This window comes from Apis cerana, linkage group LG1 (genome assembly GCF_029169275.1).
Source record: "Apis cerana isolate GH-2021 linkage group LG1, AcerK_1.0, whole genome shotgun sequence".
NCBI classification, from domain to species: domain Eukaryota; kingdom Metazoa; phylum Arthropoda; class Insecta; order Hymenoptera; family Apidae; genus Apis; species Apis cerana.
Genome location: NC_083852.1, coordinates 5554215 through 5580930, shown reverse-complemented (window position 1 = coordinate 5580930; position 26716 = coordinate 5554215). Strand labels below are relative to the sequence as shown.

The 26716-nt window shown below is 20.8% G+C and overlaps 5 protein-coding genes and 1 long non-coding RNA gene across 12 annotated transcripts in view; 3 read left to right on the top strand and 3 right to left on the bottom strand.

Annotated features, from left to right (window-relative positions):
• Positions 1-842: 842 nt before the first annotated feature.
• On the top strand, positions 843-10097 carry LOC107994933 (far upstream element-binding protein 3). Of its 6 annotated transcripts, XR_009831252.1 has the most exons (16): positions 843-1164; positions 1673-1751; positions 1968-2168; positions 2504-2630; positions 3804-4052; positions 4161-4332; positions 4453-4659; positions 4769-4952; positions 5040-5197; positions 5300-5414; positions 5496-5657; positions 5772-5980; positions 6071-6356; positions 9261-9395; positions 9488-9540; positions 9706-10097. XR_009831252.1 is itself a non-coding variant. In XM_028665204.2 (14 exons), exons 1-13 carry the CDS (start codon positions 1081-1083, stop codon positions 6329-6331), a joined length of 2208 nt encoding a protein of 735 aa, XP_028521005.1. In that variant the 5' UTR covers positions 843-1080; the 3' UTR covers positions 6332-6356; positions 9261-10097. The 6 variants fall into 6 exon arrangements, 4 of the variants coding, with proteins under 4 accessions (XP_028521005.1, XP_061935865.1, XP_016907585.1 ...); XR_009831253.1 differs by lacking the exon at positions 9261-9395; XM_028665204.2 differs by having other exon boundaries at positions 9261-10097.
• A 253-nt stretch (positions 10098-10350) lies between these two features.
• On the bottom strand, positions 10351-12598 carry LOC107994934 (GMP reductase 1). Its single transcript, XM_017052097.3, has 6 exons — positions 12407-12598; positions 11864-11983; positions 11429-11686; positions 11117-11305; positions 10838-11037; positions 10351-10743 (listed from the first exon to the last, which is right to left on the bottom strand). Exons 1-6 carry the CDS (start codon positions 12491-12493, stop codon positions 10548-10550), a joined length of 1050 nt encoding a protein of 349 aa, XP_016907586.1. The 5' UTR covers positions 12494-12598; the 3' UTR covers positions 10351-10547.
• Positions 12599-12628: 30 nt separating this feature from the next.
• LOC133666730 (uncharacterized) lies at positions 12629-14137 on the top strand. The gene is made up of 2 exons (XR_009831262.1): positions 12629-13289; positions 13711-14137. It is a non-coding gene; the product is annotated as an uncharacterized LOC133666730 (long non-coding RNA).
• On the bottom strand, positions 13516-16280 carry LOC107994986 (peptidyl-prolyl cis-trans isomerase FKBP4). 2 transcript variants are annotated; one of them, XM_017052193.3, is made up of 6 exons: positions 16030-16280; positions 15350-15686; positions 15120-15240; positions 14759-15006; positions 14169-14675; positions 13516-13925 (listed from the first exon to the last, which is right to left on the bottom strand). In XM_017052193.3, the coding sequence occupies exons 2-6, from the start codon at positions 15683-15685 to the stop codon at positions 13758-13760; spliced, it is 1380 nt and encodes a 459-aa protein (XP_016907682.1). In that variant the 5' UTR covers position 15686; positions 16030-16280; the 3' UTR covers positions 13516-13757. The 2 variants fall into 2 exon arrangements, with proteins under 2 accessions (XP_016907682.1, XP_016907683.1); XM_017052194.3 differs by having other exon boundaries at positions 13516-13936; positions 16030-16191.
• Positions 16281-19736: 3456 nt separating this feature from the next.
• On the bottom strand, positions 19737-21399 carry LOC107994981 (synaptosomal-associated protein 29). The gene is made up of 2 exons (XM_017052188.3): positions 20987-21399; positions 19737-20557 (listed from the first exon to the last, which is right to left on the bottom strand). The coding sequence occupies exons 1-2, from the start codon at positions 21257-21259 to the stop codon at positions 20039-20041; spliced, it is 792 nt and encodes a 263-aa protein (XP_016907677.1). The 5' UTR covers positions 21260-21399; the 3' UTR covers positions 19737-20038.
• A 1614-nt stretch (positions 21400-23013) lies between these two features.
• The window catches only part of LOC107994875 (uncharacterized), a 28132-nt gene continuing 24429 nt past the window's right edge, over positions 23014-26716 (top strand). The window contains exons 1-2 of the mRNA XM_062079728.1: positions 23014-23174; positions 23348-23431. Coding sequence (XP_061935712.1) covers positions 23142-23174; positions 23348-23431 — 117 coding nt within the window. The 5' untranslated portion in view covers positions 23014-23141. The remainder of the gene's footprint in view (positions 23175-23347; positions 23432-26716) is intronic.

Genomic DNA, 26716 nt, shown 5'->3' with positions numbered 1-26716 from the left:
AGTTTCCAGAAAATACTAATATATTATAATATTTTCACAATAAAAATTTATTATATATGATTATGTATATCATGAATATATAAATATAATTAATTGATTTATCTTTTAATTGATAGTTATATAAAAAAATTATTAATAAAAAAAGTATATTTATATTTTGTTTTATTAATAAATATATTTTTAAAAATTATTTTTCTATTTGCAATCCTATTTATATGATTAGTAATTTTTTTATAAAAGTTCACGATATATATATATATATATATATATATATATTTATATTATAAGGAATTATTTCATTTTCATTTTTATATAAGCATTTAATAATTAAATTTGAAATACTATTTTGAATTTATATATTTATATGTTTAAAAGCATTATATATTAGTCATATATGTATTTTTAGTTCATAAGTATACATAGAAATATACTTATGCATAGAATTAAGAATTTATGAGGTAGAAATATATAAATACGTATTCAAAAAGTAACACATTTATTTTTTCTATTTTAGTTAAAATAGATATTTCTTTTAGGTTTGTTAAATTTAAATTTATTTTTTTTATGTTTTTTAAAAAATAAAAAAATAAACATAATAGATATAAATTAATTTTAATTTTTTTTTAACATAACATAATTTTAATACATACATATAACTACAAAATATTATATAATATTCGTTATATATTTTAAACATATATAAATAAATTAATTTAAATTTTAATTTTATAGAAAAAAATTGCTTTTCTACACTTATTTAGCATGTATATATATGTATATATATGTATTTGAAATATTATTCAATTTTGAAATAATTACCAATCTTCAAAATTTTATATTCTATGACCGACGCTTGCGCTGTATTGTTCTTTCTGTGAAAGCACAGTTCTTTCACTCATAAAGTTTTGCTTTGAACAATTGTGTATTTTCAAAGCAGGTTGTTAAAATATTTGTATTTTATGTGAAATATAATTTAAACATTGTATATTAGAGTTAAATAAACAGTATTGGTTATTAATAGCAGTTTGCTAAAAGGAATATTGGAGTAGTTTTATTCGTATTCCTGCTTCATGTTCCATCATGAGTGACTATTCAGCGGTTGCTCCGCCTCAAAATTTTAGTCAAAGCTCCGCATTTGCGGCAGCTTTGCAACGTGCAAAACAAGTAAGTAAATATGCTAAATCAATGTGTGGTATAGGTTATGATTAAATGATATTTTTATAAGTAGGCCACATAACACTTTACACTTTTGTTAAACCATACGTCGACTTTAATCATCAACAAATAAAAATATCTAATTAAATGTAAATATATTAATAACTACATTTCTTTTGAATAATATTTTATTTTAATATTTGTTCTATGTACTTAAAAAATACAAGAAATAAACTCTATTTTAATATATATATATATGTATATATATATATATATAAAATATTATAATACATATATTTACATAATTTTAATAAATTTTAATCTATAGTGCTTTATTTTTTTTTTAAATTATGTTATTCACATTTACTACAATTTACACATTTATATGATTATTTTAATAATTAAATCAAATTTAAATAATTATTTTGTAATTAATAATTTTCTTTTATAATTTGTTTAATTATTTAAATTTATAATAATAATAAGCTATCAATAATTTCAATGTGATTATGTTTAGATAGCAGCAAAGATTAACCCAGCTGGTGCTCAAAATAATCAGGATGCTAAATTAAAACGTCCCCTTGAAGATGGATCAGGTAATATTATATATATGCATATGTACATATATATATATATTGAAAATTTATTATCAAATTTGATATATTAATTTAGAAATAGGATGTACATAAAATAATCATGTTAATACATTATTATAATTTTTTTATATATAAAAAGAATATATGCATTTTTTCTTAAAATAATAATAAATAAAAAATAAACATAAAATTTTTGATATGGGATTATGATTTTAGAACCTGAGGCAAAAAAAATGGCATCATTAGTGTCAGATCCATTGATAGGACTTCGAGGCCCAGCAGGAAGTAATTCTTTAGGGGAATCAATTAATCCAACTGGACGATCAGGACAAGGAGGATCTTCATCAGGACCAATAGGAAATGTAGGTGGTATCTGTAATGAAGATATCAGAGTTCCAGATAACATGGTTGGTTTGAGTAAGTAAATATTGATATATATATTTTTTAAAAATTTAATTAAAAATATATAAATATTTTTAATTTTTATTTATTAAATTTAAATAAAAATCCATAAATTCTAATTTATAATTTAATATTATGTTACATTTTCATATTTAATATTGTTATATTTTCATTTTTGTATAAATTTTATAATTGATATGTACTATGATAAATTGATATTATATGTATTAATAACATATATTGGATAATGAATATAATAGTAAAATTAATTTATTTTAATTTAAACATGTAATTAAATTATTATAATATTTTTGAATGAATTATTATAATTAACAATGCTATCTTTGCAGTAATTGGCAGAGGTGGAGAACAGATAACAAGATTGCAAAGTGAAACAGGATGTAAAATACAAATGGCATCAGAAAGTGGACTACCTGAACGTGTTTGCACATTAACTGGTTCACGAGAAGCTGTCAAGTAACTTGTTTTTCCCTTCTTATTTTGTTAATTTTAACTATTTTGTATGCAATGCAATTTCCACTTTACAAAATTTTGCCTAGAAAAAAGGATTACTTCGTGGTTTATGTCAAGTGGCACTTATTGATTACACTCATAATGCAAAATATATATTTTACATCTGTGCATATACTTATGTATATATATATGCAGACATATATATATATGTATATATATATATATATATATGTGTGTATATATGTATATACACAAAGAAAGTGAAAGTAAAAGAATTATATATGTTCATATATATAGATATCTACATATATGTGTATATATATTATAAACACATGTACAGGAAAACAAACCTGCTATCCTCCTTATATTTGATATATAAAAAATTGATTAGATTGATTATTATTTACTTAAATAACAAATTATCCACCTAGTTTCATTGTAAAATTTTCTAGAAACACCTGAAAGTATCAACTATTTCATTTTAAAATTTACGTTGTGGTGTTGTTATATATGATATAATGCTTTCTATACACTAACTGTATTTGTTAGAAAATGTGCTTTAAGCACAAATAGTACTGGTGAAATATAGTTTGCGTGTGTTTAGTATACTCCATATGCTATCACTTCATGTTAACATGCATTTTTTAAATGTAGGTTACATGCTTTTGCATATTGAAATTCTCAAATGTTTTACAGAATCTTTACTTAGCTCCTGGATGCGAATAGCGGGCTCGTACTTGACTTTACATATGCTTCAGAATATTTTCTCATTGAAAATTTATAAATAAGTTGTGGCTTTTAATTTAATAATTTTATACTTACTAATAGTTTTTTGCTTTCAATAGGATATGGAGAGAAAGAAGGAAGGAAGGAGGATAGGATATGCATGGGGACGTGTTATTCGCAACAAGAAGAGAAATTGAATTTTTATTTATTTAAATCTGCTTATAATTAAGCCTACAACATTTTAACATGAAATTTAATTTTATTATACACTTAAGAAATAACTCTTTGTCAAACAAAAAATAATGTGACATTCATGACTTATATCTTGGCACACAGTAGACATCACATCATGTGTTGCAAACAAATTACATTACTGTATATTAATAGATTATATTCAAACTTCAGCATTATTTAATATTACATTGCACATTTAAATTGTGTGTGTTTCAGTCGAGCTAAAGAATTGGTATTATCAATTGTAAATCAAAGAAGTAGAACTGAAGGAATTGGCGATATGAGTGGAAGTAGTGGAGGAATGATGGGTCATCCAGGATTTGTTGAAATAATGATTCCTGGACCAAAAGTTGGCTTAATTATTGGAAAAGGAGGAGAAACAATAAAACAACTTCAAGAAAAATCTGGAGCAAAAATGGTTGTTATACAAGAAGGCCCTTCTCAAGAACAAGAAAAACCTTTAAGGTAACATTAATTATAATTTCTAACTAATTTATTATAAATTCTGAGTCATTATTGTTGCAAAAAATTTTTAAATTTATTAAAGTTATAAACTCTTCTTTTTTTTTATAGGATAACTGGTGATCCTCAAAAGGTTGAATATGCCAAACAATTAGTATATGAATTAATAGCTGAAAAAGAAATGCAAATGTTTCATAGAGGTTCAAGAGGGAGTGATAGGAGTGGAAATTACTCAAATGATAGTAATTTTAATCATGGTTCTGGAACCACTGATGGAGTAGAGGTATAACATACTTTTTACAAATATTACTAATTTCTATACAATTCTATAATATTCTATAATATTTAAAAACTATTTGTTTTATATTTATATGAATAAATATTATATTTATTAATTTTTTAGGTACTTGTTCCAAGAGCTGCTGTAGGTGTTGTTATTGGTAAAGGAGGAGATATGATTAAAAAAATACAAGCAGAAACTGGAGCAAGAGTTCAATTCCAACAAGGGCGAGAAGATGGTCCTGGGGATAGAAAATGTATAGTATCTGGAAAGCATCAAGCTGTAGAACAAGTGCGTCAACGTATTCAAGAACTTATTGATAGTGTAATGGTAAATATATTTTTTTTTATCATTTCGTGATATTATATTTTATAAAAATCATTATTTTTATTTGTATTTTTTTATTATTATTAAATATTATTATTAAATATTTATATAGAGAAGAGATGATGGTAGAAGTAATATGGGAACAAGAAGTGGTCCAAGAGGCAATGGATTTAGCAATAATCGAAATCCAAATGAATATGGTGGATGGGATAGACGTCAAGGAGGTCCTATGCAAGATAAAATAGAAACGACATTTACTGTTCCATCTTCAAAATGTGGTATCATTATTGGAAAAGGTAAAATTATATTCATAAATATATAAGTAAGATTTAATATATAAATATTTTTAATAAACATTTAAATATTTATTTTCATTATTTTAGGTGGTGAAACCATTAAACAAATAAATCAGCAAACTGGAGCACATTGTGAATTAGATAGAAGAAATCAAAGTAATGAAAACGAGAAAATTTTCATAATTCGTGGAAATCCCGAACAAGTGGAACATGCAAAAAGAATATTTAGTGAAAAATTAGGCATGGTAAATATAAATATATAATAAATTTACATAATTTTTAAATATAAAAAATATAAAGAAATTATTATTTATTAATTTTTCTCATTAATATAAATTAAATCAAAGGCTCCAGCTAATACTTCATTTACTGGTACACAAGGAGCAATTGGATATAATCCAACATGGAATGCAGGAACAGCTTATCAAGCTTGGCCAAGTCAACCTCAGTCTACTGATACAAGTATGTTTACATTAAGATAACATAAATATAATAATTAAAAATATATATATCATATATATATTTAATTTTATTATATTTAAGATACTGCAAGTCAAACACCTGTTCAAGTAAATCCACAAACGGGACAACCGGATTATAGTGCACAATGGGCAGAATATTATCGATCACTAGGTATGCATAGAGAAGCAGATATGATCGAACAACAAGCAAAACAAGGAAAACAAGATCACAATCAACAATCAGGTAAAAAATTTTCTATATAAAGATATAAAAATTAAACAATTTTATTAATTAAATTTAATTTAATTGATATAAATATAAATTACTTAAGTATAAATTAATTAATTTTATATATAGGAAATACACAGAATCAATCTAATACATCAACACCTAATGCTGCTGGATCTACTCAACAACAACAACAACAAACACAACAACAACAACAGACGGGAGCAACACAGAATGGCGGTCAAGCCGATTATAGTGCACAATGGGCAGAGTATTATAGAAGTATTGGTAAAATAAAAGAAGCAGAAGCTATAGAAGCTCAAATGAAAGCAGGCAAGGTATATTAATTAAAAATATTTGTAAAAAAAATTAATACAATTGATTATAATGTAAAAAAATATTAAAATAATATATTTTATTTCTGTTAGTTGGGAATACAAAACAATCAAATTGCTCAACAACAAATACAACAAAGTATACAAAGTCAATCCGGTCCAACAAGTGGGACTCCTAATACATTTCCACAAACTTATGGTAGTTATCCAACAATAAATGCTAGTTCAACTCCTACGGGTTATTATGCAGCAGGAGCTGGTTCTACCACACAGCCACAAACTGGTCAACAAAATCCGTCTTTCCCAACGGGCTATCAGAACTATCCTTATTCACAAACGAATACAGAAAGTTAAACTTCCATCAGGAAAAATATTAGCTGTAAGTATTTATTTTTACATATCATAAATAAACAAATATGAATTAGAAAATTGTATGATATTGAAATTTTATTTTAGTAATATGATGAGGCTATATGTAAAATTTACTTTCAAATCTTTTTAATATTATTTTAAATTACTTAAAATTATTTTAATATTAATGATTTAAGAGTTTTTATTATTATTTATTTTTTTTATTTCTTTTATATCATACAATTTTTTCTAAATATTCATTTATATTAAGTCAATGTAAAGTTGAGTGTAATAAAAACAATTTTTAAATATTTTAAAATATCTAAAGTATATGAAATATAGTTATATGAAATTATAATTATTAAAATTATATTTTAAATGTTTGCAATTACTAATTATTAAATTATCCAGAAAAATATTCATGAAATTCAGATATAAATATTAATTTTAAATTAATTTTAAATTTGAAGAAATTATAGAATTGATAATTGAAAAAGATTGATTATTTTTTAATTCTTAACAAATGAAAAGCAAAATAGTTTAATAAAAAATATTTAAATTATATATATTTTTTATAAAAAAGCAAGTACAATAATTCATATTTCATGAATATTGTATATATTATATATTTCTTCTTATATATAAATATTTAAAGTATAAAATAAGTTATGACTAAACAAAATATATCTTTTTTATTCAGGTCACATATATTTCCAAATATAATTATTTGTATATATAATTATTTATATGTTATTGTATTCAATCACTTATATTTATATTGGCTTGATATTTACTGTTTATTATATTTAAAAATCAATGGTGTAAGAAGAAGGAAATATCATACCATGCTGATAATTATTGATATTTTCAGGGAATTAAATATTTATAAAAATGATAAATCTATGATATTTTAATGTTTTATTTAAATATTAAAATAATATATTTTACACCTTTGAAAGTATATTTATATTTATACACTTCATGTGTTTTATTATAATTATTTGTTTATTTCAGATAGTTTTCAGATAGTTTCCCATCGGGATGCGGTTAATGCCTGCTGTAACTTCATATACTGTTTACAATAAAATTACAATAGTTGATCGCTTCGCAAAATCCATAAACTTTTGAAAAATGCCACTAGAACCAACTATGTTCTATTTATACTATATTTTGTGTTTTTTATATACATAGATATACATATTGTAGGATACTCATGGTTTTAATTTTAAGTAACGTGAAATGCCAGAAATTTAACACATTATAATATGATATTAACATGATGTCTACTTGTGTTCTACTTATACTATTGTATGTATTTTTGTTCCATAACACCTGATTGTAACATAAATTCAAACTGGCAGGTGAAGCAGCAGGTCAGAAACAGGAACGGGGAATCTGCAACAATATACCCATATTATGCTTCCCATTTATCGTTAAAAATACTAAAAATTATCTTTACCAATGTATTCATAAGAAAAACATTTAGATACTTATTTCAATATGTCATTATTTATGTTTCACTGGTTCATTCATGAAACATTTATCTTTAGTGGATTAGGAAAATTATAAGTATAATGGCTGTAAAGACAGCTAAAATTCGTTTCTATTGTTTATGAATTGTTTTATCTATTATGTATGCAAGAGAATATGATATATATATATATATATATATGATGGTCTACGTACACATATACACTATTATAACAATACTAAATACAATTTTACCTTGGTTCCTTTGCTTTTTCTTGTCAAATACCACTACTATTTTAGATTCTTGGAGCTGCCAGTTGTAGGGATGTTCTACGATAAATTTCATCAAGGGGAACTACTATTTTAAATCTTTCATTCAGCATTCTATGTGTTTATATTCAAAGGAATCAGGACCTGCTAAACTGGAGAATAATGGAATAATGGATGGCATATCAAATTATTGTTTGTTATATACAACTTATAAAATCATATATTATTTACTAATTTTATCAAATGGTTATTCACACGAATGTATTAATTATCGTAAATAATTGTCAACAAATTTTACTAGTCATATGTAAAACCTCCAAATCATTTAAATTTTATCAAAATTGAATTTGTAAATTTTATTATCACCTACAATTAAGATATTTTTTATATTATACATATTATACATATATATTATGTTAATCAGGAAAGATATATTTGCAAAAATGACTGATAATTCTTTTGTTATATTTTTGTTGTTTCTTCATATATAACATTTTACTTATTGAAAAAAATTTGTCTTTATATAAGTAAATTTTAAATAAGTATGTAAAGGGGAAAAATATTGTTTGCATATTTATTGTTTAATTTTTTTATTTATAAATTACATAAAAATTTGAATATAAAATATTGGATGTATAAAAAATTTTCAAACAAAGATTTATTTATATTTTTAAAATGTGCTACAATATGCACTTGCAATGATAAAAAAGGTATTAAATTCTATTCAATAATAAAAAAGGTATTAAATTCCATTCAAAGATAAATAGTAGGTCTATTATTATACATGTATTGATATACATAAAAAATAAAACTATTTTTTTTACTTGTAATACATTTTTGTGTATTTTACAAATATATATTACTTTATTATTTGTATCAAACACATTTAATTTTTCAGGATCGGAACTTTATTTGTTTTATATACTTGTTTCTGTTGTTAATGTTATATTATACTTAAATATAATTTATTTATGATTGAGTACCTATATGTATGAATATATTTGGGAAATACGTAAATATCATAATTAAAATAAAATTTTATACAAATTTTGCCTTATTGAATCATTTCTATGTCTAGGTAATATAAATATCATTAATAATTAAATTGCAAAATGACTTTTGTTTTGTTTTCTATAGAATTGCATATAGGTAATATAAAAATTCAAATTTTGATTTATTCTTTTTGTTGCAGTTATGACTTAAATCGGCCATGGTCTGGTATGATTTTAAGTAATATATGTATTTCATAAACAATTATACATCTATTTTTTTTCTACATCATTGAATTTTGATGTGTTTCTGTTTATCGTCTAATACACGATTAAATGTAATTAATAATAATAATCATTACAAATATGTTATTACACAAACAATATTAAGTAATTAAAATCAACGCATTGTTTTTATTTTATATTACAGCAAAAAAATTTTATATTTATACTCGTGTTTTGGCAGTATATTTTATAATTCAAGTAAGTAAAATTAAACAATATTTCATTTTTAAATAATTATAAAGGATTAAACAAATTTATATAAGATTTGAATATAATTATTAATACAAGGTATACAATTTTTTTAAGTTTTATTCATTATATTTTTGCAATTATAAACATATAAAAATAATGAAAATGTTTCAGGAATGAAGATAATCATTTTTTAATCTTTCTGATGAAGAAATTCAACTAATGGATATTTGAAATGTTAAGTTTTAAAGAAAAGCAAATTGGTTTATAACAGGTTTGTAAAATTATTAATTTTTGACAGAGAGGAAAACAAATTCTTTAATAAAAAATATGTTCTAAGATTTAATTATTTATTATACATAAAATAATTGCCAATTAATTATTTCATTAAGAATTTCAACTTTTAATATTTTTATGAGCGTTTTGTTTAGAATATATGTATTATCATATATATATATTTAAAACAATTTATACTCTATCCATGCATTGTATGTAAATTTACTTTATACATATGTACATATGTAATTAACTTAATAAAAGCTATGTATATATATGTGTATCAAACACACGATCTTGCTGACTTTACAGAAACATTTTAAAAAATATATTTGTGAATATTTCATTCTAGTAATTGATATCATTTCTATTTATATATTGAATTCGTATAATAATATACGCGTATGTAAATATATAATTAAGAATGAAATATTCATAAAAAATATATGTGTGTATATATATATATATATATATATATGTGTGTGTGTATATATATATATATATATATATATATATATATAAATAAGGTACATATTTGTGCTATTAAGCGTTATATCTTTCAAATTCATTCAATTCAATGCAATTTAAAATTGCCATTAAAATGTATGTACACTTACATTAGTTGAAGCTTTTGAATTTTTATATAAACATTATTTGCCAGCAAATAATAGCAATTTGTTAATTGACTCAATAATAACATTATCCTAAATGTGTACTACAATAAATTAATTTGAATAACTTCAGATTTCTGGTGGTGGACCATACATTGGATTTAACTGTTGTGTACAACGTATAAAAGTAGCACGTCGTGGTAGTTCACGTAATCGTTCAGCTCCTGTATAAGTGCATGCTGATCGTAAACCACCTAATATATCCAATACAGTACTTTCTACTGGACCTTTGTAAGGCACTTCCACAGTTTTGCCTTCTGATGATCTAAAAAATTTCAAAAGAGAAAACATAAAAAAATCAAAAGTATATAATTCACTTTTCAAAATATAACTCATTATTATTTGTATTATTTACTAACCTATATTCAGCAACACCAGCATGCTTGTTCATTGCTGTATTTGAAGCCATGCCATAAAAAAGCTTATATTTTTTTCCATTTTTTTCTATAGTATCACCTCCACATTCCTCATGACCAGCAAACATACCACCTGCCATTACAAAATCTGCTCCAGCACCAAAAGCTTTTGCTATATCACCTGGACAAGTACAACCACCATCCTACAACAAAATATATTTCTTAAAGTTATATACAATTTAAAAAAAAATTAATGTACAAAAACAATATATTATTATTTACAGAAATAATGTGTCCTTTTAAACCATGAGCTGCATCTGCACATTCAATTACAGCACTTAATTGTGGATATCCTACACCAGTTTTCATTCGTGTAGTGCATACAGATCCAGGACCAATTCCAACTTTTATTATATCTGCTCCAGATAATATTAATTCTTCTACCATTTCACCAGTAACTACATTTCCTGCCTGCAATAGTAATAATTTTTAACTTTTAAATATAAAAAGATTAAATAATCAAAGATTAATATTAAAGATAGTGATTCAATATTTTCTTCTACAAAATTATAATATAATAATATAATTACTTACAATAATTGTATGATTAGGAAACTCTGCTCTTACTTTTCTAACATATTCAACAAAATGTTGAGAATAACCATTAGCAACATCTAAACAGATAAAAGATAATTCTGGTACAGATGTTAGAACATTTGACAACCGTTCAAAGTCTTCCTTTCCTGTACCAGAACTAGCAGCTACATATTTAAGATCTTTAGGATTTTCAGCAGCAAAATTTGTCCATTCTTCTACTGAATAATATTTATGAATAGTAGTAAAGAGGCCATACTAAAATATAATAATTTGATATGACAATTAATATTTTTTAGCTTGAATTATTTAGCTTTGAATTATTTATTTATTTACAATTTATATTTTTTTATATACAATATATATAATTATATATAATTTTATTATAAATATCAATTTTTATTATAATAAAATTAAAATAAAAATAAAACATACCTTTGCTAAAGCTTTAGCCATTTCAAATGTTCCTACTGTATCCATATTTGAAGCAATTATTGGTATTCCATTGTAAATTTGTTTTGAATTACGAAATGTGATTTCCGTAAATAAATCGACCTAAAATTTAGTATATTTTCATCATTAATATTAAATAAAAAAATTTCTTAATTAATGTTTATAAGAAATGAAATATATAAATGCATGTGATTAATTAGTAAATTATAAATGTACTTTTTATAAACATGTTATATTGTTATCAATTAAATAAGAAGTTTTTAATGTAAAAATAATTTTAAAAAATAAGAAAAATGAGATTTTTATATCCATATTAAAAAATATAATATTTTGCCCTCGATATTTTTTTTGTACAAATATAGAAAAAGAAATTGTTTTTTTACAAGCTAAATTTATTAAAAATATGTATTTTTATAATTTTATATTGATTATGTATGAAACATAACTAAATTTTATATAAAAAGAAATGAAACAAAAATATAGACTTTCATGAATTTTTATAAACTTTATATAAATATTACTTACATCGGATCTACTTTTTAACGTACTTCTTTTTGGACGTAATAAAACATCTTTAAAATCTAATTTAATATCATTTATAATATTAGGCATTTTAAGAGACAATTAATTTCTCATTCACTTTTAGTAGACAACTTGGATTCAGTTCTATCGAAGAATAAGGATTATATGAGCCTGTAGTTTCGCGGCGATCGCTTATTCTTAATAGTCATTGAATTTGTGTTAGTAATGCACATTAAAACATATCATTGGTTAAATATATCAAATAATATATAAAAATCACCAATAAGATTGCAAGATATATTATAGTATTTATTAAATTGTGTAAATAATCAATAATTTAACAAATATTTAATATTTATTTTGTTGATTAATAATTATTTTACAGATTTATTATGAATTTTAAATTTTTATACAAATTTATTTAATATATTCATCAACATATTTATATGTTTCAATTGTGAACTACGCTTTACAAATAAAAAAAATTATATTATAATCAAACAGATGGAGTTCAATTAACAGTTGATTATCTTGTTTCAATTTATCTCAATTGTCTTCTTATTGTGATTTAATATGATTGTTACTAAGCGACAAAATTTTTATAAAAATGTGTTTGTTTTAATTTTTTTAATTTTAAAGTTTTGTGAAAATGAATTTAAAGAAATATAGAATTGACATATTTTAAATAATATAACTAAAATAATAATTTTTAAAAATGTACATATTTTTACATAATAAAATTTTTTTTAATAAGAAAAAGTTTTATTATAAATTGAATATCAATTAAACAAATATAATAATATTAATGAAATATCACTTACCTTATTTTTAATATATAATAATAATTTACAAATTTTTTTATAAAAATAATAATAAAAGTAATAAGGTAATTATTTGTACAAATAATTGTCCAAGAATTATATATTATTTAGCTTTATCATATTGCATTTACAATTTTATGGAATGAAAAATATATATTGCTAAGTATACATAATTTTAAATATAATTTTATGATAGAACACCAATTATAATTATTAAAATTGCAAAATGAATATCTATTAAATTATAATTCTTGTTTGTATAATTTGAACTTACATAAAAAATGAAAAAGATTTCAAGCAAAAAAATTTTATTCTTTTAAGTTTTGTTTTAATTATGCAAAATGGGAATTTTTTTTTTTGACTAGGATGCATAAATGTTACAGAATATTAATTAACAATATAATATGCATCTTTATATATGTAGACATATTTGAAACACATTAGAAACCCATTAGAATAATTAACAAAATTTCATATTGTTGGCAGTTAAAAATGGGGCAGTGTAAGGAACAGGATAAAGGATGATCAATATTTTACATATTTTGAAATTCATCAGTACCATTAGCATTGAGCATAAGTATATTAGGATTCTCCTTTTCAAAGGCAGTTGCATCTCTACCTCCAGGTCGTTCTTCCTGACCCCATTCACCCAAGGCCCCACACATCACATCTGGTTGTTCTCGCAATTTCTCCTCTTCCTTCTGTGACATTACTAACAATTTATGGTCAAACATATCACATCAATGTAATTTAAAAATTTATTTAGAGTATATATTTTATATGTGATGTAAATTTAATCAACATTATTATATTTTAATTTTTTTATTATAAATTATAATATTATAATTATAAAGGACATTAATAATTAAAATCATACATATAAATGAGTAATAAAAAAATAATTGGAATCCTATTACATAAGACTATTATTGTTTTTCACAAACCTGTTTATCCTCTTGTGCAAATTTATCAAACATATTTGCATATAGCTTTTTCTCTTTTGCTAATTGCTTTTTAATGAGATTATTGCAAACTCCAATTTGTTTTACAGCTGCTGTATTTTTTGGTTCTACTTTTAAAACCTCTTGAAAATCTTTAATTGCAATTTCAGGTGATGCTAATGCAAGATATGCTTGTCCTCTTCTAAAAAGTGCTTTTTCATTTTGTGGATTTAATTTCAAAGCTTCATTACATGAATCTTTTGCTTCAACATTATTATCTAATTTTAAATAACATAATGCCAAATTTAAATGTGCTGATAAAATAAGATTATTTCTTTCTATTTTAAGATCTCCTTCAAAATCTTCTCCATATTCTAAAACTGAAGTAATTTTTTTATACATTTTAATTGCTAAGTTGTATTTATTTGCTTTGAAATAATTTGTCCCTTTCTCTTTGTACATCTTAGCTAAATCAATCTGTTCATGATTCTTCAAGGACCAAACTTCTACCTGAAATAAACATACATTAATTAAAAAAATTTTTATTATTTTACATAATAATAAAATAATTACTTTCACAATAAAATAATTACTTTTTCAAAGTTTTTTAATTCTACTATATATTCTACAGTTGCATTTGGTGGAATGTCAAATTCAGGTTTTCCTACATTCTTAAATGCATATTTGCTTTTAATTATAAGTTTTGATTTTTCTCCACTTTTAAAGCTTTCTAAAGCTTTTTCAATACCCTCTATGACACCACAATCTTCTCCTTCTCCGAGGTTGAATTGTACATCTCTATCTTCAAATATCTTCCCATTGTACATTCCCATTAAATGTACTAAAACAGCAATAAATTTGAAATACAAATTATGTTATAAAATACAAAAATACAAAATATGTTATTTAAATTTTTAATAGCATAAAATGAAAATATTATAAAATTAAATTTACCATTTACTAAAGCTCCTTCTTGTGGAGTGATATAATCTTTTCCTTGTATAATTTGATGCCTCTCAATACTTCCATTCTTTTCAGGACTTAAATCTTCTCCTTTCCAACTAATCATTTCGATCTAATAAAAAAATATATATTTCATAACATTGAATTTTTAATTAAATGAAATTTAAAATATATTATTAATAAAGATTAATATTTTTATGCAATTAAAAATAATAACCTACTTCAAATTTAAGTGTTGCATTTGGAGGAATTTTAGGTGGACTACCATTTTTTCCATATGCATATTCAGGAGCACAGGTCAATAATGCAACTTCACCTTTTTTCATAGTTGCTACTCCTATATCCCATGCTTTGATAACTGATCCTTTCTTAAGTTCAAATTGAAATGGTTCATTACGATCTTTGCTTGAATCAAACTTTGTTCCATCCAATAAAGTACCAGTATAATGGACTGTTACATTGCTTCCAGGAGATGGAATTTCATCTCCAATACCTTCTTTGATTATTTCTTTCATAACACCTCCATCCTTATTAGGAGATATATCAATTGCAGCCATTCTAAATTAAAAAAAGAATTAAATAAATATTATATCTATTTATATTTAATATTTTATATTAAATATATTATATTATTAAAAATGGTAAATTTGATTCTACTTAAAAACTGCAAAATCATGACGTAAACAATAATATATTAAAAGAAAATTTTTTTAAAATAGTATTATAAAAAATAATAAATTAAAAATTAATTTATACTATGCCATGTCTTTATAGTTCTTAATAAAAATAAATGACGTTAATGGAATTAAAGAAAAATAATATATACATAAATATCTATTCAGCAAAAAGAAATGAAAATACAAATATAAAATTAAATAATACATATTGCAAGAATACTTACTTATTTTAAATCTTTAAATAATATTTTTGTAATTCAATAACACTTTACGTAATACTGAAAACACGTTCAAGGCAGATGATTCCAGAAACTAGCTGGTCTCGCAGTTCGTTTAAAGTAATCAATTTCATAGAACTTACCAGAAATTCTAAAGCTTCATTTTCGTATCGATTATCGACTTTTAGTTATGATATCTCGATTTTAATATCGATATAATTTATTACGAATATCGATTATATTTTTATTTTTAAAACAATTCAATTTTTCTTTTAATCTTTCTCAATTTATATATACATTTTTTTTATTAAATTAATATAAATTATTAAATAAATGAAATGCAATTATATATAATTATATTAATTTAATTATTACATTTACAATATACTTATATATTGCATTTTTCGAATGTTTATCGAAGATTATATTCTATATATATTTATTCTATTTAAATATTTTAAATATTTGATAATTATGGTAAATTTTATATTTATTTTTCACTTTTTTTATAATTAAATTTATTTTTATTATATTACTTTTGAAAATAAAAAATATTAATAAAAATAAAATGTATTGTATGTTTCTTTTTATTAATTTGCAATGGAAAATATTTTGTGATTATATATTTATGATTTAATTAATTATGGATAAATTAATTATATTAGTTATAAAGGAATCATCCCTTAATTTGGGATATATAATAAATAGAATAATATGTATATATAAAATATATTTAATAATATAAATAGCAAATTAAGTTAAACAAAAACAAATAATTTATTATTTATAAATCAAATTTTTATAATTTAATAGTTATTTTTTCATTCAATATTTTATATCATCTTTTTTTATTAGATTATTCAATAAAATTTGAAAGCAGACAAAGGTCACACTATTTTTTATTGCAATTGAATTCTACAATAACTGAATAAAATGATTTTTAAGTATTACAGAAAAGTAATATTAACACAAAATAAAGATAAAAATAATTATTATATGATTATTATAGAAGATTACAGGAAACATTTTCTGAAAGATAAACATCATAATTATGCTATGTAACTAGTATAAATATGCAAGTATTCATATTGTGACAGTTTTGTTTCAATTTCTATATCTTAAGATGAAATTGTATAAAATACATTTATTTTTCTTTATATTACTTTGCATTGCGGTAAGATTTTAATAACATTTCTATATTATCTATTACACATTCAAATTCAAATCTCTTTGTTTTATAATTTGTCATTATTTATTTTAAAATTTATTTTATTTATAATTTTTTTAATTTTGTTATCAATATATATTAATTCCAGTATATAAATCTATATCATTAATAATTAAGATTAGATAATAGTTAATATTATAAACAAAAATATATGCATATAAAAAATACGTAATATTTTTTTATAACTATTATATAATTATAATGAATTTATCTTGTTGCAATTTTGCAATTTTTATCTAGTTTCTAAAATAATTTATCTGAAATAAAAAAAAGTGTTCCATTATGTTGTGCATTATGAAATGATATATTATTTTATAATAATAATTTAAATTTTATAATTTTTATTACAAGTAATATTCTTTATTCTTATTTCTTTTGTTATTAATTTTTAAATTATATAATTCCGTGACATAAATAAAAATTTTTGAATGCTATATTTATAAGGTACTTCATTTAAATCGATATTTGTGATAATTTCAAATTTTTTTTTTAAATAAAATCATATTTTTTAAAAAATAAAATCATTTTTAGTATATTATTTTATATAAATATAAATTTTCCTCATTGATAGGCGTCAGTAATTTCTATAAATATACAATCTAACATGCATCATCATGATGGAAAAGCTGGTTGTCGATGGTTTAACAACGGGAATGGCAACAATAATAATACTAATAACACAAATGGTAATAAGTAAAAAAATTTATATAAAGACAAATATTTTTAAATTAATAAATTAATAAATATTTAATTTTTATTTCTGCAAACGTAATTGATATGATATCGTATGTAAATGTTATTAATTGTGTATTAATTTAAAATTTGTATAATAATTAAATTTGAACATTATATACAAATAATTATATATACATATTTTTAAATACTTTAGTCTTTAAATATTTTTTTAGAAATTTATATAATTATATAATATATAATACCATTAAATTTATTGAATTAATTTACAGCTGGATAAAATGAAAAATCTTAATGCAGACAAACCAATAAAAATGGAAAAATATAAAATGAAAATAAAATTATATGATAAATATAAAATCAATGAAATATTGTAAAAGAATTATTTTTGAGCAAAAAAATAAATAAATAAAAAATATATTCACATTATTATTATGTTTTTTAATTAAATAAAAAAAATCTGAATTTATTATATATCTTTAATATATTTCATAATAATATTTAATATATATATCTTTAATTTATTTAATATATATCTTTTTTATTTTCTCTCACATAAAATGGTTTAGTGAAGAACAATTATTTTATTAATGTATATCTAAATAATCCTTTTTTTCATTGTATTATTATATATATATATATATATATATATATATATATATATATATATATATATATAATAATTTTTTTTTATTTTATTAAAATTTATAAAAATATAAAAGATTTAGTATCGTAGGAAAAACTACTAAGACAACAATTTTAAAGGAAAGAAAAAATAACTAATGATAAGTATACACATATGTAAATATGATAAATTTATACATTCATACACATATGCAATAATACATCATTATTAATATTATATCAAACATTTGTTTAAAATATAATTTAAATAAGATCTCATAATACATTTCATTACTTAATTTTCTCAATAATATTGGCAGTGAAATTTATATTTTACTTATAAATTATGAATATTTCCTTATACAAGTAATTTGTCATACATTTAAATATATTATGTATAAAATAATATTAAAATGAGATTAATGCTTAAGTGAAATTTTTTTGAAAACTCATATAGTCTATCTTTTTTTTTATATTATTTTCAATATCTGTATATTTGTTTATAATAAAAAGAATAAAAAGTAGATATGCACAAATAATAATTTGTATAAATATTTGTACATTTTCATTATAATTAATTATTTTAAGAAAAAATTTCTTTTAGATTACTAGTTTTTATAATACATAAGTATTGTTATATTTATAATACAAGATTATACTTATGTGCAATTTTATTGTATATATTATTATTTTATAAATAACATAAATATATCATATAGTTATATTTGAAGCAATTTCTAATAAATGTATAGAACATTGTTTTTAGAATTATATTTTTAAATTTAAAATTTTCTACAATTTAAATATTTCTCATGATTTTTAATATTTATTATCAATCTATTTAATTCATATACATATATTTGTTAATTTGTATGTTTTACATAATGTTTCCAATAACAATGTTCACTTTCACAATAATTTTAATAAAATTTATTAACAATGTTAAATTGTTATTAAATACAAAACATCAATTAATAACGTAATATCAATTATTACGTTACAATGACTTTTTATCACAGTATTTTTTTTTAGTATTTAGTTCATTAGTTAAAATATAAAATACAAAACATAATAAAAAGATGATTTAAATCTTAATATAGAATTTACAAAAATTTTAGTTTAATAATTTTAACAGGAATGTTAAAGGTAATTTAATTTGCTGAAAACATAGAAAAAATATATATAATATATTTAATTTTAAACTTAAATTATTCTATCATATACATAATACATAAAAGTAAGACTAATAGTTGAAAGATATGAAAGTGAATTTTTTTTTTCCATATGAGATTTTATATAATTATAACTTATATTTTGCAAAGTAATTTTATAATATACATAATATATATAAAATTTTTTCAAATTTGACTAAATAAGGCAATATTTATTATGCATTCATTTACAGTTTTGAAATATATAAAATTTAATATACTAAGCTGTTTTTTTATTTTTTTTTTTTTGTATTATTATTTATTTCTTCAACAAATGAGTAAGATCTTTATTTTGTTTCTGAAGCATAATGTCTGTCTTTTCTGCTTTATCTGTTATGTTATCAATCAAATCATTTTGTAAATCTATTTCTTCTGATAATCCTATTGCTAAACCTTTCAATCTAGCTAATGAACCACTCATTTCATCTAAATTTTTTTCTAATAGTTTGTTCACATTATTACTTAAACGATTATTTGAACTCTCTACATCATCTATACCACGTAATTTTAATGCTGAACTTGTATTAACTATATTAGTCTGTACTTGTTCTAAAGAATTAGATAAAGCAGGAGATGCCATAGATTCCGAACTAGAAGATTCTGATAATATTGTTGATGGTATTGGTGCATCCATTGATTTACCACTGAGATAATTTTTAAGACTTCCAAATACACTTTTTATTCCTTGGATATGTTTCTGACTAAATCTTAATGTACTATTAATATCATCTAATCTTTTTTCTGTTCTTTCCAATTGTTCTCTCTGTCTAATGAGTTCCTGAAATAAAATCATTAATGAATTAAAAATCATTAAAAAAAAAATGTATTAAAAAAATATATTTAAATGCATACAAAATATGCATGTAAAATATAAAAAGATATATAATATATAAAAAATTTAATTTTTTATATATATATAAATTTATAAATAATATATATAATAATATATATAAATTTTTAAATATATTCTAATCTAAATAAGTATCATATAAATATGTTATATGATATTTTATTTTCAATAAGAACAAATATATATATAACAAATATATAAAAATGTAGATATAAAATTATATGATATATTTCAAGAAAGACATTTAAAATAATAATAATCATATATTATAAAAATATATATATGTATAAAAATATAAATATTTATTATAATTATTAATTATAATTATAATTAAATAATATTAAATTTTGCAGTTACCTCTGCAGTAGCAGCTCCAATTTGTTCAGAATCTCTTAATAAAGAAATAGATCTTTCTGTTGATTGTATTGTACGTTCTTCTATTTCTTTTTTTCGTTGAAATAATTGTTGACGTTTTTGTTCGAATTCGTTGTCAGAATTACTATAATGATTGTAAGTCATACGAGTAGAAGATCTCGATGGTGCACTTTTTAGAAACGTTTCATCATCGATGTCATCTTCGAGAGAGAAAAATGGATTTTTTGGATCACTTAAGTAATTCTGACTTGCCATTTCTTAGCACAGCACACACTAAATGATTTTTTTTTTAAATTTTAAAGTCTGGTTAGATTTTCCGACAAAGTGACATTCGTAGACACGTAAGATCTAAAGATATGTTATACTAGATGGCATTCTATACGTAAGTGAATATGTAGATATCACTGCTATCAGTGATTCTCAAACATTTTATTGATAAATCATGATTTTTTCAAACTTAAATTATGTTTTATTTGAAATATTAAAAGACTAAAATAGAATATTATTAGAATATTACTAGAATATTAAAAGATTGAAAGATTAATTTAAAATAATTTTTAATATTTTTAAATATAAATTAAATACAATTAAAAATAAAATACACATAAAAAACAACAAAAATTGTTAAGAATAAATTAGTTTTTCAAAAAAAAAATGTTATTTTTTTCATATAAATATTATTTTTATACTGAATTATAAATATTATTTTTGAACTAATGAGTAATAAAAAAAAATAATAATGTATAAAGTATGACATTTTTCCAGATTTTATATTACGAAAATATTCAATAAAAGTTTGCTATTTTTTAAAAACTTTTATAAAATTTTATATATTTTATTTATAAAATATTTATCATTTTGTTAGATTTCAATTCAATTTGTTCCATATTTTTCTTAATTTTAAATATTTATATTTACTTTTTTATACTTATTTCTTATAATAAAAAATATTTCTATAATATTATATGAAACAAATATAAATAAAAAGTTTAAATAATGAGAGAACAAAAAGATAGTAAAAATTAAAAAATCAGTGTTATTTCCAAAATGCCATAAATGAAACAAATATACATGGAGAGAGAATAATAATAGAAAAATAGAAATAAAGTAAAAGTTTATTTATTAAGTATCAAAAAAGTATCATATTAAAAATAGATGAAGAATTAAAAATTCCATCTCTTGAATACTTTTAAAGAAATATTTTTTGATATTCAAGAGATGGTGCTGATCTTTAATTCTTATACTTCCTTATTCTGTTTTTGAAGAAATATTATTGATATTTAAATGGCATTGACGGTCAATTCTTATTTCTATCTTTTTGTTGCTATGTTTCATTTACAGAATGAAGATGGCGATAGTTTTGTAATTTTTCTTCTATTTTTGTTTTTATTATTTTTTTTGTTATCTTATTCGTAGCGCATGATCAAACAGAAAATGGAGAATGTCAATTGAATAACTTATTATTTTTTTTATCAAAACTATTATATTTTATATAACTATAATATTTGTAATGTAAAAAATACAAATATTATATTTTATATTATTATTATATCTTTAATAATAATCTTTAAAAAATAATATACTTTGCTATATTAACATGAGTATAAAATAAATTATGAGTAAAAATCTGATAAAATGAAAAAGAAATTTTAAGTAATATGCACAATAATATTTTTTTTGATATTTAAAAAAATATTAAAAAATAACGAAATAAAAATTTATTTTTAGTTCTTGTTTAATAAAAATAACTTTTTATAATTAAAAAAATATATACGATAATTTAAAATCACTATTTCAATTAGTTATTTTGCAATGCAATTTAATATAAATATAATTATATTATTTAAAATGTATTTTATATATGATTAAAATTTATTCAAAATATTTCTTACATTTTTCAAAAGTTAATGTAACAATTGATAAAACAGTACGTAATTTCAAATAATTACATAGTAAGTGCTGCCCCCAAGCGATAAAATATTTAAATATAAACTATAACTGTCGTTCTCCGCTTTTCAAATATGCCAGTGAGAGCATATCGATTCTAGTGTAAGAAAGTTAACCAACGACTTCGCACGAACGGTTTGTGAGTTTCGTCTTCTCCGTTTAAAATAATCTGTTACAAATAATAGATAACATGGAATCTGCTATTGTTCATCTTGAACAAAGTGTAAGTATTTTTACTAATTTTTATTCATTTTCGGATTGTTCATTTTGAATGTTATTTATGTTTTTCAATAACTATTAAATTTGTATCGAATTCAAGCGAATGAAAAATGCTAAATGCTATTTTAATATATAAGTAATAATAATTAATATTTTATAAATTATTGAATGTTATAGGTGCAAAAAGCTGATGGAAAACTAGACATGATTGCATGGCAAATTGATGCTTTTGAAAAAGAATTTGAAGATCCTGGTAGTGAGGTATGTTTTGTTTATAAGAAAATATGAATTATATACTTTTTGTTAATTGTTCATTAAATTCATAGTTAACAAAAAATTATAATATATTTTTCTTTAAATATTAATTGTTAAATTAATAGAAAAAAATTTAGTTAGAAAAAATTATAATTCAACTTATTTGCTTAAAGGGTATCAAATTTAAAATTTAAATTGCTATTTTTATTTTTATTCTTTTTTATGCTTTTAACAGATTTCTGTGCTTCGTCTATTACGGTCTGTTCATCAAGTCACAAAAGATTATCAGAACCTTCGGCAAGAAATATTGGAGGTTCAACAATTACAAAAGCAACTTTCAGATTCCCTTAAAGCACAATTATCTCAAGTGCATGGACATTTTAATTTATTACGCAATAAAATAGTAGGACAAAATAAAAATCTACAATTAAAATAAGATTAAAATTTTTTATTTATATTTAAATGTATTTTTTAAATTATATTTAATTTATAATTTTTTGTTATAAAATTATTATTAATGTTTTAAATCAAAAGTTATTAAAATAACATCAAAAGAATGTTATGTTAAAATGTTGCATATTATATTATCTAAAAAATTCAATATCTGATATATTATTATAAATATGTTGATAATTATCAATATTATCATATAATTATTAGAAATATTTATAATAAATATAATCATTTTATTTGCTTCATATAATGATAATTATAAAAAAATATTTGTTTAACAAACATATATATAAATTTAATAATACTAAAAAAATATAATTGCAATTTTTATATATAAAATTTTTTGTAATATAAAAATACTCAATATTAGTATATCTTCCAAATACTATTTGTGTCTGATCATAAACATTTATGAAAGACTATTTTATGTAAAATATATTAAAATTTTTTTTATATTTTAATATCTTTATATATATCTAATATAATCAATTAGAAAATATTATAATTATGATTTATTATTATAATGATTTATTACTCAATTTTATTGTTTAATTTATAAATAGTATGGGATCAATAGATATTGCAGACAAATAATTTATTTAACTTTCTCTGTAAGTGTATTATTGGGGGCCAATCTATGTGCTTGTATATCCATGAAAAATAAGTAAGATTTGAAAATATCACTTTCATTTTTATATAAGATGTGTTAATTATATGATTAGACACACTTATATTAAATTTGATTTAAATATATAGAATTATAGAAATTTAAAGTTTAAATAATTAAATAATATTATAAATAATAAGTTAATATTAATAATAATTAAATAATATTATTATAAATAATAATTATTATAATATTTGAAAAATCAAAATTAAAAAATGTTCTTAATTTTTTATCCATGTAGAATTTATAATTACAGTGTTAAATTTTATTTATATCTATTAACATACAGTAAAATAACATATTTATAATATATATTGAGTGACAGTATGTTTAAAAACAAATTTACATTTATTTAAATTTTTATTATTATCTTTTAAAAAACAATTTTTTAAGACAATCTTTTAAGACATGTACAATTCTTATTAAAATTTATGTAATTGATAAAGAATTTTAATTTTTCTTATATGTTATTATGATCAAATTTTATCAATAATCAAATAAATCAAAATGATCATGATAATATGTTCTTATAAAACAGAAAATATAAGTAAATTTCTAAATTTCTAATATTTAATTGTAACAAAGTTATACTTTTTATCTAAAATATAATATATAACTATATTCATTATAATTATTCTATAGTTAACTATTTCTTCTGTAACAATCTTGACTATTCCTACATTCACAATATATATAATTGAAAACTATTTCTTATAACAACTATAACAACAAAAATTTTCTGCTGAAATTAGTGTTTTAAAGAATGACTTACATATAACATTGTTATGATTTATAAATTTTTGTTTTTAATATATAAATTTTATTGTATGTATATAATATGTATAGAGTAGGAAAAATTGCGAGCATATTTTATGACACAAAAGGATAAAGATAGGAAGGTTCAAAGCCAATTGTTGAATATATTAGGGTATGAAAAATTAAAATTGCCTTAAGACACAGATGTGCATTCAGTGAGCTATGTTGGAGTTAAAGAGAAAAGTCTGTTATTTAGTAATATATAAATAGCATACTTTCATACATCTTGATTGGTCAATTACGTGCATTTCAAGAAAATGTTTTAATAATTTCTTTTTCATAATTTCTAATTTGTACAAATTGATTACAGATTTATGTTAGCGATTACATTTTCAAGTTAACATTATGAATATATTTCAAATATTTATTTTGCATCTGCCTTTTTTTTTATTTCTCTCTTATTCCATGTTTCACAAAACAGGAAGATCTGTAAGTGTTTGCATGGCATTTTCTTGAATGGAGTAACTGAGTTTCATGACCATAAAATTATTAATTGTTCACATAATAAAATAGTAATTCTCTTCAAACTTAATGCAAGTCGATTATCTATTTAAACGTAATTTACGAGAAACTCCTCTAAGTCAATACTAATAGTTCAGAAAGAAAAAAAGAATATTTGTGATACTCAGTGACTCGCACGTTTATCAGGGTTTATTTATATTTCAGTTAATCAATCGTGTATCCGGTTTCAATTAAAGGCACAGAGTATTAACTGAAAATATAAATTAACTTCTAGATTGACCTCTAGCCTTTATCTAAGCAATTAGATCTGTCAATATCGAAACTATATCGATGCATATAATATATGTATATGTAGTAATATCAATCATAGTCACGTGTTTATTTTTTATTTTATTTTATTGTTATATAGCGTGCTATAATATAAAAATAAGTTTAATTTAATTATATATAGGTCACAATGATGTCAGTATATCGATCTGTGAATTTTTTTATATAATTGAAACATCATCAAAATGTCAATGATGACGAATTATCTTATCATAGATGCATAATTGTATTTCGAATCAATCATTCCATTTATAAAAGAAAAAATATTTTTTTTTATTCATATAAAAGATAAATATATATTTTAATATTTTTTATTTTAGAATAAAATATTAATTCAATAGATCTTAAATATTTTTTTTATAAAAAATTTTATCTTTTTATCATAATTATGAGTTTAATAATGAAATTTTATCTTTTAAAATATATACATGTGACTTTGATTTTAAAATAAGTAGTCTAATAGTCGTTAAAACTCGTTTTTTAGAATAATAGAAGATAAGTGAAGAGAAAAATGGTCTGGAACACATTTGAAACGTGCCAAAGTACTTTGGTCAATTAGAATTAAA